General features: G+C 41.8%; 1 protein-coding gene across 2 annotated transcripts in view; it reads left to right on the top strand.

Moving 5' to 3' along the window:
* The window catches only part of LOC106561971 (anoctamin-1), a 70,329-nt gene that overhangs the window by 54,126 nt on the left and 2,783 nt on the right, over nucleotides 1-13,420 (top strand). For both annotated transcript variants that reach the window (XM_082957738.1, XM_014126465.3), the window contains exons 16-24: nucleotides 2,242-2,443; nucleotides 2,720-2,831; nucleotides 3,023-3,080; nucleotides 3,472-3,572; nucleotides 3,763-3,905; nucleotides 6,357-6,509; nucleotides 7,051-7,103; nucleotides 7,245-7,429; nucleotides 13,183-13,288. In XM_082957738.1, coding sequence (XP_082813864.1) covers nucleotides 2,242-2,443; nucleotides 2,720-2,831; nucleotides 3,023-3,080; nucleotides 3,472-3,572; nucleotides 3,763-3,905; nucleotides 6,357-6,509; nucleotides 7,051-7,103; nucleotides 7,245-7,429; nucleotides 13,183-13,288 — 1,113 coding nt within the window. The remainder of the gene's footprint in view (nucleotides 1-2,241; nucleotides 2,444-2,719; nucleotides 2,832-3,022; nucleotides 3,081-3,471; nucleotides 3,573-3,762; nucleotides 3,906-6,356; nucleotides 6,510-7,050; nucleotides 7,104-7,244; nucleotides 7,430-13,182; nucleotides 13,289-13,420) is intronic.

Raw genomic sequence — 13,420 nt, 5'->3', positions numbered from 1 at the left:
TGCAGCTGAAAAACATCCCCACAGTATGATGCTTCCACCACCATGCTTCACCATAGGGATGGTGCCAGGTTTCCTCCAGACGTGATGCTTGGTATTCAGGCCAATGAGTTGAATCTTGGCTTCATCAGACCAGAGAATCTTGTTTCTCATGGTCTGAGATCCTTTAGGTGCTTTTTGGCAAACTCTGTCATGTGCATTTTACTGAGGTGTGGCTTCCTTCTGTCCACTCTACCATAAAGGCCTGATTGGTGGAGTGCTGCAGAGATGGTTGTAATTCTGGAAGGTTGTCCCATCTCCACAGAGGAACTCTGGAGCTCTGTCAGAGTGACCATCAGGTTCTTGGTCACCTCCTGGACCAAGGCCCTTCTTCCCCAATTACTTCGTTTGGCCGGGCGGCCAGCTCTAGGAAGAATCTTGGTGTTTCCAAACTTCTTCCATTTAAGAATGATGGAGGCCACTGTGTTCTTGGGGAACTTCAATGCTTCAGAAATGTTTTGGTACCCTTCCCCAGATCTGTGCCTCGACACAATCCTGTCTCGGAGCTCTACGGACAATTCCTTCGACCTCATGGGTTGGTTTTTGCTCTGACATGCACTGTCAACTGTGGGACCTTATATAGACAGGTGTGTGCCTTTCCAAATCATGTCCAATCAATTGAATTTACCACAGGTGGACTCCAATTAAGTTGTAGAAACATCGCAAGGATGATCAATGGAAACAGCAGCTCAGCTCAATTTCTAGTCTCATAGCAAAGGGTCTGAATACTTTTATTTTTTATACATTTTCAAAATCTCTCAACCTGTTATCGCTTTGTCTTTGGGCTAGGGGGCAGTATTTTGACGTCCGGATGAAAAACGTGCCCAAAGTAAACTGCCTGCTACTCAGGCCCAGAAGCTAGGATATGCATATAATTGATCGATTTTGATAGAAAACACTCTAAAGTTTCTAAAACTGTTAAAATTATGTCTGTGAGTATAACAGAGGACAAACCATCCAGGATTTTTTCTTTTTGAGGTGACAGTGTTTTCAATGGGTTTTCTATGTGTATCTAGATTTATAAGGCACTTGCTTGCAGTTCCTATCGCTTCCACTGGCTGTCAACAGTCTTTAGAAATTGGTTGATGTTTTGCTCTCTAATGTTTTGATGCGCGCTCCAGGTCACGCGCTTCACGTTGTTTTTATCTGGTATTGAACAACGTTTATCCCGTCTTAAATTTTATCGATTATTTACGTTAAAAAATATCTAAAGTTGTGTTAGGAAAGTTGTTTCAAATGTTTGGACAGCGTTTACAGGTAACTTATGAGTTATTTTGTAGTCATGCTGGGCGAGTTGGAACCGGGGTTTTTCTGCATCAAACGCGCCAAATAAATGGACCTTTTGGAGATATAACGACGGAATTAATCGAACAAAAGGACCATTTGTGATGTTTATGGGACATATTGGAGTGCCAACAGAAGAAGTTCTTCAAAGGTAAGGCATGAATTAAATCGTTATTTCTGACTTTTGTGTTGCGCCTGGCGGGTTGAAATCTGATTTTCTTGTGTTGGTATGCTGGGCGCTGTCCTAAGATAATCGCATGGTTTGCTGTCAAATCGATCCCGTTAACGGGATTTGAGCCCAAAGAAGTTATGAGGTATTGTGTTTAGATTCCTGAGGATTTTTTTTTATTTAATCCATTTTAGAATAAGGCTGTAACGTACAAAAAGCCAAGGGATCTGAATACTTTCCGAAGGCACTGTATATGAATGAATGAATTAAATGTATTTTCGTGTCAAATCACCAGTTGGCAACCCATCCCTTATGGGTTTAATTGACACATAAACAAACATTACAATAATTCACTGTGATAATTCAGTGCTAATTCTTCTTTAGTATTTTACAGATTGAAAGCTGAAAAAAAATATTATCCACAATCTGCTCTGGACAAGTCCAGTCCTGGAGTGTCTTGACAAAATGAAACAAAAATATTTAGGCTGACGTCATCCAGTCTCCAGAAAAATGAATTTTAATGGTATGCAAATATGTGCATATTTAATTTGATATATAATTTGCATATTTTAACACAATATTTCAGAAATGTTGTAATACAAAAAAATGTATTTTATTTGTGTTTACATTCAACTGGTAAAAGTTGATTTGCGATATGATTAAGATAAAAAAATATATACCTTATTAGGGTGTGGTGCTGGTCTTAAACAGCTCATGATGTCGAAGGTCGTCTTCTCTTGTCTCCTCTGCAGGTTGGTGTGACCTTTGCCGTAGTGTTCGGGGTCATCCTGTACAGAATTTCCATCAGGGCTGCCTTACACATGAGCTCCAATCCAACGGCTCGCACCAACATCCGGGCAACTGTCAAGGGCACCGCTGCTGTCATCAACCTGGTGATTATCATCATCATGGATGAGGTCTACGGTGCCTTAGCTCGCTGGCTCACTCTTCTTGGTTAGTCCCTCAACTATGAAAAGGATGCTGTGATCACACAATCATACCATATTAGCAAAGCTCACCCTGTGTATTAGGCCCTGCAGTCTATCCGGGAGTGCTATCTGTATTGACTGTATTTACCCAGTTTTAATACATTTATAACTACCTTTCTCAACTACTTTTCGGTGTCGGCTACAAAAGCTACAGTTCTGGATTATAACCCCCTCGATCACTGAATCCTCTTCAGATTTTTATCAATCAGGTGATATAAACTCATTGTGTTTGTATTCTCAGAGGTGCCAAAGACTGACAAGAGTTTTGAGGAGAGGCTGATAATCAAGACCTTTGTTCTGAAGTTTGCCAACGCCTTCTCCCCCATCGTCTACCTGGCCTTCTTCAGGGGCAGGTTGAACTCTCTTCTACTCTATTTGACTAATAAGCTTCTCCACAACTCAAACATCTTAGCAGATATCCGCCATTGATACACTTTCACCATAAAACCTGATTATGTTTAATCATCTGTTTTTTATTGTGATTTACACCTCTTAAGGATAGTGGCCAATGAATGTTACCTTTTTTCAACCTGTATGTCCACAGAATGGTTGGGCGTCCTGGGGACTATTTGTACGTTATCGGGTCATACAGGATGGAGGAGGTAATCAACTGTATTCATCTTTGCTTATCTTTAAACATTGACCAGAATGCCTTTAAATGTTGACCAAAATAAGTCCAAATGCTTCATGATTCAATGCTGGATAATCAATGGAAATATTACCATATGCTGTAATGGTTATAACGCTCCCTTATTTACAGGGGCAAGATCCTCTATAGGTATCCCAGGGCAGTTGTATAGGTTCCAGGCCTGGTGCTCTTGAGCCCTATCCTAAAGACAATTGGCATTGTAGATAACATCAAAGCTAACCAACCTATCAGAGAAAGCAGAAGTGTAACAATTATAGGCTAGCCCTTCCTGTCTGTTAGATGGAGATTACCTCTGTTATCTGTGTGTCTGACGGGGTTGACTGCTGTCTCGTCTGTTACACCAGTGTGCCCACGCAGGTTGCCTGATGGAGCTGTGTATTCAGCTCTGCATCACCATGCTGGGCAAACAGCTCATCCAGAACAATCTGTTTGAAATCGGCATCCCGTAAGTACAGTGCAGAGCAGGTGCCATACTGTCTGGATGAAACTAGGACATAATCACACACCCACTCACACACACCACACCCACTCACACACACATGCGGGCACACATACACGCACGCAAACGCACAAGCACTAAAATAAATATGCTCAGGACTCATATTACTACCGTTTCTTTTCTCTGCTCGCTACAGTAAAATCAAGAAGCTGATCAGGCGTCGGAAGTCTGACATGGACTCTCAGCAGCAGGAGGACTATAACATGACCCTACAGCGTCATGAGAAGGACCACTTCTTGGGTCCCTTCGTGGGCCTCAGCCCAGAGTACATGGAGATGAGTGAGTCATATGTCAGTCTGTCCAGTAAAGCTCCTGACAGCTTACTGAGGATCAGCTGACCTCAGGCCACCCTATTCCAAATGCTCCTTATCACACGAGACAGAAGGGAAATGAACTACTGCAGTGTGCCGTGAGTAGAGATTTGGCGCAAAGGATCATAGAGATCATAGAGATCATAGATATTCTAGGGGTGTGATAAGCATGTCTGATTGGCTTTTCCCTTTTAAGGTCAACTAATTACTGCCAATGAATTACTTCTAATGTACTGTGCACGACATACATAATTAGACAACTAATGTAGCGTGTACATTAGTTGACCAATTATTTTAAGCTTTTAAGCTCTTGCTATTGAGGTCAGGTCTTTGTGGGGTTTTTTTCATGCAGGGACGATACAACCATGTTTGTATGAAATTGGCAACTTTTATAAATGTCACTGATTACTGGAATTAGCAAGCAAGAAAATGTTATCCTCAGTAACCACTTCTCTTTACACAATAATCCCTTTATCGTCAGCGTAGCGTGACATTTGATTTAATGATAAGACATTTTACTTCATGCCGCTCACGGAATTAGATCCTCATTAGTTGTAAAACCTCCGATGTGGAACCCTTTCTAAAAATGCATATTCTCTGCATGAGATAATCTTCAGTGGAGAAGCAGAGAACCATTCTGTCTATAATGCCCACGTAATCATCATTCCCTGTAGCTGGCCTTCCCTGTAGCTCAGTAGGTAGAGCATGGTGTTTGCAACGCCAGGGTTGTGGGTTCGATTCCCACGGGGGGCCAGCACAGGAAAACAGCATTCACTACTGTAAGTCGCTCTGGATAAGAGCGTCTGCTAAATGACGTAAATGTAAATCAGCATAAGTGGATTTAGTTGACCTGATTTTACTTAAGTTCATAGATGTCTTTATCAGCGGCTTCTTTCCTTGCAGCATCAGACTGAATAACTGGACAATCTCTACAGCATGTACATTGAAAAGACACATTGTGTAAGACGAAGATGGGGGAAACCTCAAACGTCTGTACATCTGTGCCATAACGTACTTATACTACTACATTACTTACTGTATACCAGGAGCGTTGGGCCAGTAACCAAAAGGTTTCTGGTGTAACAGTATAGCTTCCGTCCCTCTCCTCGCCCCAACCTGGGCTTGAACCAGGGACCCTCTGCACACATCAACAACTGACACCCACGAAGCATCGTTACCCATCGCGCCACAAAAGACACGGCCCTTGCAGAGCAAGGGGAACAACTACTTCAGGTCTCAGAGCGAGTGACGTCACCCGATTGAAACACTATTAGCGCGCACCACCGCTAACTAACTAGCCATTTCACATCGGTTACACTGGATCGAATCCCCGAGCTGACAAGGTAAAAATCTGTCGTTCTGCCCCTGAGTAAGGCAGTTAACCCACTGTTCCCCGGGCGCCGATGACGTGGATGTCGATTAAGGCAGCCCCCTGCACCTCTCTGATTCAGAGGGGTTAGGTTAAATGCGGAAGACACATTTCAGTTGTAAAACTGACTAGGTATACCCTTTCCCTTTCCTTTTCCCACACCATATCAGTCATGAGAAATATTACGGCTTCCTCTCACTATCCGTGCAGTGGATAAACCATTAATAATTACTGTATGGAATTCATTCACAGTATTTTGAACTAAAGTGTTTATAATGCAGTTCCATGACCATACCCTGGCACACCAGACCATACCCTGATACACAGAAGCCATAAAGAAGGATTATGGTGATGATTCCAGGGTTAGTTCAATATGTCTAGTTGTTATTTATACTAGTTATACTGTACAACTTTATCAACTAGAAATAGTTCATCTCTGGGTATCAGCTATAGAAGCACAGTCATATTGTTGTGGCATAGCAGTCCTATCTACACCGACTCAAAGATTCAGTCCATCTTTAGGTTTTTTGGCATGCCTGTGTTAAGTGGCTTTTTCAAGGGTGCTCAACTGAAAACCAGCTAGGATTAATATATGGATGCAGGCACAAAAGGCCAGAGTGTTTGAACCCATTCAGAGTGTGAAGTGGGCACATTTAAAAAAATAAAGTTTTTTTGATTGGATCTCTGGAAGTTTTACCCAGTACATTTCAGTAAAGTTTCTGACCGTGGCCATCCGAATGCAAGTGCAGAAACATGGCGTGCCCTCATTCCACCATCTCATTCATTTTTGCTTAGACATGTTCATCTCTCATATGTTCTCCTTGTAGTATGTACTGTGTATTTCAAATGGAAAAAAATGGAAACACATATATAGCGTAGTATGGTATTAGAAGTAGATTATTATAGGCTTGTGCTCCTCTTTCCACTTCCGTCTATACTCGTGCTCCAGTTATCTAATTTGAGACTTAATCTACCCAGCATGCTTTGTGTTGATTTCCTTGTGGTCATAATGTCCATCTGAATATATCTGTTTTGTTTTTTAACTCGCAGTCATCCAGTTTGGGATGGTGACCCTGTTTGTGGCCTCCTTTCCCTTGGCGCCACTCTTTGCGCTGCTCAACAACATCATCGAGATCCGTCTTGATGCTAAGAAGTTTGTCACAGAGGTCAGGAGGCCCATCGCAGGCAGCGCAAAAGACATTGGTAGGTTTCTCCACACTTTAACAGCACTGGTCTATTGATGTTATAATAAAAGGGACATTTTTACCTAATTTCTTCCACTTTTCAAATTGAATTTTACTTAATTGGAGATTCCCAGAATAGATACCAAGTTGAAATAGGTAGCAGGAGTTTCCCATCTGAAAACACAGGTCCATCACAAATGTTTTGGTCATGTTTGTGTGATTACATCATTGAGTCAGTCTCTGACTTTGACCAAATACTGTGGCTATTTGGTTTGAATGCAATACATTTTTATACTACAATAATGCAGTAAAATCTAATGATCCTTAAAACCCCTTATCATTATATCCATTCAGTGACTATCAATGGGATATACATTTATTTTTTGTCAATGTTTTTCTGGTGGTGCACATTTAAGGTGTGACCATAATAAAAAAATTTCAACCAATTAATAAACCATTGCATCTACCATGTTTAATTAAAATAGGTACATATAAAGCCCGCTTGTCTACCCAGTTATTGGTGTTTCGGGCAAATCTCCATATCTTATTTGTTCTCTCAGGCATCTGGTATAATCTTCTGAGAGGGCTCAGCAAAGTAGCAGTCATTGTAAATGTAAGTACATACCTTCACATTAATAAAAACATTTAAAGTGCTCATTATTTCCAGGTCTGTCATTAAGATTATACAATGTTGACATTTGAAGATCATTTTGGTCATAACACCTCTCCCCTCTCCTCTGTCTGCTCTCTCCAGGCGTTTGTGATCTCCTTTACGTCAGACTTCATCCCTCGACTAGTCTACCAGTACATGTACAGCCCTGATGGCTCCATGCACGGCTTTGTCAACCACACTCTGTCCTACTTCAACGTCAGTGACTTCCAGCCTGGCACTGCCCCTCTGCAGCCTATGCACCTGGGGTATGAAGTGCAGATATGCAGGTAAGACATTCAAAATATTATTGGCCCCCTCGATGAAATCAGGAAGGGGACTATGAATCTGTCTCCGTCCGTACGTGTGTGTACGTGCGTACGTCACACGCGATATCTCAGACACCACTGGACCGATTTTGACGAAACTTGGGTGAGTGATGTCTTGCCATAGAGGTCTGACATTTACAAAATGACAGTGATTGGCCAGAGGGTAGTGCTATAACAAGCGATTGAAAATGACAACTTTGAAAGGTCACGCTCCTCACTCTGTTTGGCATAATGTCATGAAATTCGCTACATACTGTAGGTCCCTCTCCTCACAAGTAAAATGTTTGCCTCAGCGACCCATAAGGTCCACCATGATGGATTTTCCGCCATTTTGAATGTTGTGAAAAACACAAAAAACGCTACTCTAGCACCGAATGATTGATCTGCACAAAACTTGCATGAAAGGGCTCAACGTAATATGTTCCAGACTAGTAATTAAAACAATATGGCCGCTGTTGACCAAAGCTAACGGTAATTTACCAAAGTAACCGGAGTCTTCAATAATTTGGGCAATTAACAGAATCTATGCAAATCTATGGTAACTTTTGTCATTTTTTTATACACTATTGGTCAAAGGTTTTAGAACACCTACTCTTTCAAGGGTTTTTCTTTATTTTTACTATTTTCTACATTGAAGAATAATAGTGAAGACATCAAAACTATGAAATAACACATATGGAATCATGTAGTAACCAAAAAAGTGTTAAACAAATCAAAATCAAAAGAGTGTGCGAAGATGTCATCAAGGCAAAGGGTGGCTATTTGAAGAATCTCAAATATAAAATATATTTTGAATAGTTTAACACTTTTTTTGGTTGCTACATGATTCCATATGTGTTATTTCATAGTTTTGATGTCTTCACTATTATAGTACAATGTAGAAAATAGTCAAAATAAAGGAAAACCCTTGAATGAGTAGGTGTTCTAAAACTTTTGACCGGTAGTGTATCTGTGTCCATATTGTCCATGAGTTTATATTAGATAGACCATATGGTTCAAGAGAAAAATAGCCTAATTAATGAAAAAAACATCTAATCAACAATGGCATTATTTTCAATAAACTCTGCAACTCTTCCAACTACTGACTTTTTTCACAACTGCCACCAGTTTGATGATGTTGAACATCTCATTCCAAGATCATGGGCATTATTATGGAGTTGGTCCCCCCTTTGCTGCTATAACAGCCTACACTCTTCCAGGAAGGTTTTCCACTAGATGTTGGAACATTGCTGCGGGCACTTGCTTCCATTCAGCCACAAGAACATTAGTGAGGTCGGGCACTGGTGTTGGGCGATTAGGCCTGACTCGCAGTCGACGTTCCAATTCCTCCCAAAGGTGTTTGATGGGGTTGAGGTCAGGGCTCTGTGCAGGCCAGTCAAGTTCTTCCACACCGATCTTGACAAACAATTTCTGTATGGACCGCACTTTGTGCACGGGGGCATTGTCATGCTGAAACATGAAAGGGCTTTCCCCAAACTGTTGCCACAAAGTTGGAAGCACAGAATCGTCTAGAATGCCATTGTATGCTGTGGTGTTAAGATTTCCCTTCACTGGAACTAAGGGGCCTATCCCAAACCATGGAAAACAGCCCCAGACCATTATACCACCTCCCCCAAGCTTTACAGTTGGCACTATGCATTCGGGCAGGTAGCGTTCTCCTGGCATCCGCCAAACCCAGATTCGTCCGTCAGACTACCAGATGCTGAAGCGTGATTCATCACTCCAGAGAACGCGTTTCCACTGCTCCAGAGTCCAATGACAGCGAGCTTTACACACTTTAAGCCAATGCTTGGCATTGCACATAGTGATCTTAGCCTTGTATGCGGCGGCTCGGCCATGGAAACCCGTTTCATGAAGCTCTGATGAGCAGTTCTTGTGCTGACATTGCTTCCAGAGGCAGTTTGGAACTCGGTAGTGAGTGTTGCAACTGAGGACAGACGATTTTCAGCACTCGGCGGTCCTATTCTGTGAGTTTGTGAGGCCTACCACTTTGAGGCTGAGACGTTGTTGCTCCTAGACATTTTCACTTCACAATAACACCACTGACATTTGACCGGTGCAGCTCTAGCAGGGCATACATTTGACGAACTGACTTTTTCGAAAGGTGGCATCTTATGACGGTGCCATGTTGAAAGTCACTGAGCTCTTCAGTAAGGCCATTCTACTGCCAATGTTTGTCTATGGAGATTGGATAGCTGTGTGCTTGATTTTATACACCTGTCAGCAACGGGTGTGGCTGAAAAAGCCGAATCCACTAATTTGAAGCAGTGTCCACATACCTTTTTATATATAGTGTACATATTGACATAGTCATTTTTTAAAATGTATTTATTTATTTCACCTTCATTTAACCAGGTAGGCTAGTTGAGAACTAGTTCTCATTTACAAATGCGACCTGGCCAAGAAAAAGCATAGCAGTTCCACACATACAACAACACAGAGTTACACATGGAATAAACAAAACATACAGTCAATAATACATTAGAAAAAAAGAAAACAAAAAGTCTATATACAATGAGTGCAAATGAGGTAAGATAATGGAGGTAAGGCAATAAATAGGCCATGGTGGCGACGTAATTACAATATAGCAATTAAACACTGGAATGGTAGATGTGCAGAAGATGAATGTGCATTTAGAAATACTGGGGTGCAAAGGAGCAAGATAAATAAATAAATACAGTATGGGAATGAGGTAGTTGGATGGGCTGTTTACAGATGGGCTATGTGCAGTGATCTGTGAGCTGCTCTGACAGCTGGTACTTAAAACTAGTGAGGGAGATATGAGTCTCCAGCTTCAGTGAAAAATAAATACAAAATAAATACAAGTGTATAATAAAAGGGATCATGCTAAAACCCTCATATTAAACACCAATGGTATTCACTAAGTTGATGGTTTAGGATAATGTTTTACAGCTTGGTCATTCTATGAAAAATATAAATAATTATTATTTCATATATTTCACATGTGATAAGGCCACACAAAGGGCCAAAGATAATTACAGACACCTGTAATAGTCTGTCTTGTGATAGATTACATCCTTGAATGAAACCAACATTCTGGATTCTGGTTGTTTACTGGTAAACTTCACAAGTTTCCAGTAATATATTGTCCCTTTGCAACCCTTCTCAAGACTCAAGAACATTCATAACGACCACACAGTGGCACTATAACGGCCACATGTTTTGTTACTTTCAGTTAGTCTAGGTTGAATTGGGAGGGGATATACAGACACGCCTTGTTCACAAAATTGATGACATATGTCACGCAGTGAGAGTTGAGCAGGGACGAACAGATTGGGTTCAGTCAGTTCAGTCAGTCATCCTAATGATCCTTCCCCAGCTAGCTAGTTTATGCTTGTGGGTAGATAATTCAGTGATCATTTAAAACTTGTCTGCCGTAGTGGGGACTTGGGAGAGTGTTCAGAATCATTCTGTTTTTATCAGAGTAATTGTTTGTTTTTCCCTTCCCAAAATATAGATGACAATGCCGTAGTTGTACATTTTGGGTGAAAATCACTCCAATAAATGTGTTTTAGCTGTCACACTGGCGACACTATCGAGCTACTTCCCTGAGCAGTGCTTGGCAGTCGGCAAGCGGGAGAGAAGCTGTACACAATGATTTATATACTCTAAACAAAAATGTCCTTTGCCAAGATAATCCCTCCACCTAACAGGTGTGGCATATCAAGAAGATGATTAAACACCATGATCCTTACACAGGTGCACCTTGTGCTGGGGACAATAAAAGGTCACTCTAAAATGTGCAGTTTTGTCACAAAACACAATGTCACAGATGTCTCATGTTTTGAGGAAGAGTGCAATTGGAATGCTGATTGCAGGAATGTCCACCAGAGCTGTTGCCAGAGATTTGAATGTTCATTTCTCTACCATAAGCCGTCATTTTAGAGAAGTTGGCAGTACGTCCAACCGGCCACACAACCGCAGACAACGTGTAACCACGCTAGCCCAGGACCTCCACATCCAGCTTCTTCACCTGCAGGATTATCTGAGACCAGCCACCTGGACAGCTGATGAAACTCGGGGTTCACACAACTGAAGAATTTCAGCACAAACTGTCAGAAACCATCTCAGGGAAGCTCATTTGCGTACTCGCCAGGATCTTGAATTGACTGCAGTTCGGCGTTGTAACCTACTTCAGTGGGCAAATTATTAATCCCAGTTTCAACAGTACCAGGCAGATGGCAGGCAGTGTGTATGGCGTCGTGTGGGCGAGCAGTTTGCTGATGTCAACATTGTGAACAGAGTGCTCCATGGTGGCGGTGGGGTTATGGTAGGGGCAGGCATAAGCTACGGACAAGTAACACAATTGCATTTTACCGATGGCAGTTTGAATGCACAGAGATACCGTGACAAGATCCTGAGGCCCATTGTTGTGCCATTCATCCACCGCCATCACCTCATGATTCAGCATGATAATATACAGCCCGATGTCGCAAGGATTTGTACACAATTCCTGGAAGCTGGAAATGTCCCAGTTCTTCCATGGCCTGCATACTCACCAGACATGTCACCCATTGAGCATGTTTGGGATGCTCTGGACCTACATTTACGACAGCGTGTTCCAGTTCCCGCCAATATCCAGGAACTTCACACAGCCATTGAAGAGGAGTGGGACAACATTCCACAGGCCACAATCAACATCCTGATCAACTCTATGCGAAGGAGATGTGTCAGGCTGCATGAGGCACACCAGATACTGACTGGTTTTCTGATCCAGGCCCTTACTTTTTTTTAAGGTATCTTTGACCAACAAATGCATATCTGTATTCCCAGTTGTGGAATCCATAGATTAGGTCCTAATGAATTTATTTCAATTGACTGATTTCCTTATATGAACTGTAACTCAGTAAAATCTTTGAAATTGTTGCATGTTGGGTTTATATTTTTGTTCAGTGCATATATACACTAGATGACTGACAGAGTGCGCTGTTTTGAAACCCCCGCACATCCGTCTTGACGCAACCCCACCATTGTAAAAAAGAAGCATTTATTCATGTAAAAAAAAATGGCCATGTTTATGACATGACACCTTAATGCATACTTTTAAATTATATTATGTGAGCTAAACATAAAATAAAAAATATATACATTTTTTTTCCCTTAAAGTAGCTAACGTAGCTACCGCCAGCGACATGTGATACAGCTGACCGTTGAAGCAACTGCTGCCCAGTGGGAAGCAACATTGATAACTGGGAAACACCTCGATATAACACTGTTGCTCTTGTCATTCACACCGACTTGTCATTACGTTAGCTTATTGGCATGTCACGATGACATCCAGATGGTAACCAATACTGCAAGTTATTTCTCCCTCGCCCATCAAAATAAACATCCCTTTCTTTTACAAGTTTTAACTAGAGCCGTGCTGCTGTTGTTGCCAGCTAGCCAGCATCAACTAGCTAGCTAGGAAGGGCTCATCAGGACGACTGACTGAACCCAATCCATTCGTCTCCAGTTGAATCTCATCATCAATTTGGGCACCAGGTGTGTCCTGGTAATCTCCCCCGTTTGAAATTGTTGCCACTAATTGTCCCAAGTGGGGGGCGCTGCATCATTCGTGGGGGACGACATGTTTACTGTGCCTTGATTCAAAATAGGTGTTAAATCATGAGAATGTGTGTGAAGTCTATCATACTGGTTGGATGCGTTGTCATTTATAGTAAATCATTTTGCCAATTCTATCCCCTCTCCAGATACAAGGACTACAGAGAGACACCGTGGTCCAACACCCCCTATGACCTCTCCAAGGAGTTCTGGGCTATACTGGCTTGCCGGCTGGCCTTTGTCGTTGTTTTTCAGGTCAGATGCCTACACAAAAACAAACATATGAGTCATTAAGGGTTCAATCTTTTTATGCTGAAAGCATTTTGTCATATCCTTTTGAATGACTGTTTTTGGAATTTTATTGAAGGAATTGTGAAAGAAATGCCT

This window comes from Salmo salar, chromosome 11, assembly GCF_965601325.2.
Source record: "Salmo salar chromosome 11, fSalSal1, whole genome shotgun sequence".
NCBI classification, from domain to species: domain Eukaryota; kingdom Metazoa; phylum Chordata; class Actinopteri; order Salmoniformes; family Salmonidae; genus Salmo; species Salmo salar.
This window is presented reverse-complemented; position numbering and strand designations above follow the sequence as displayed.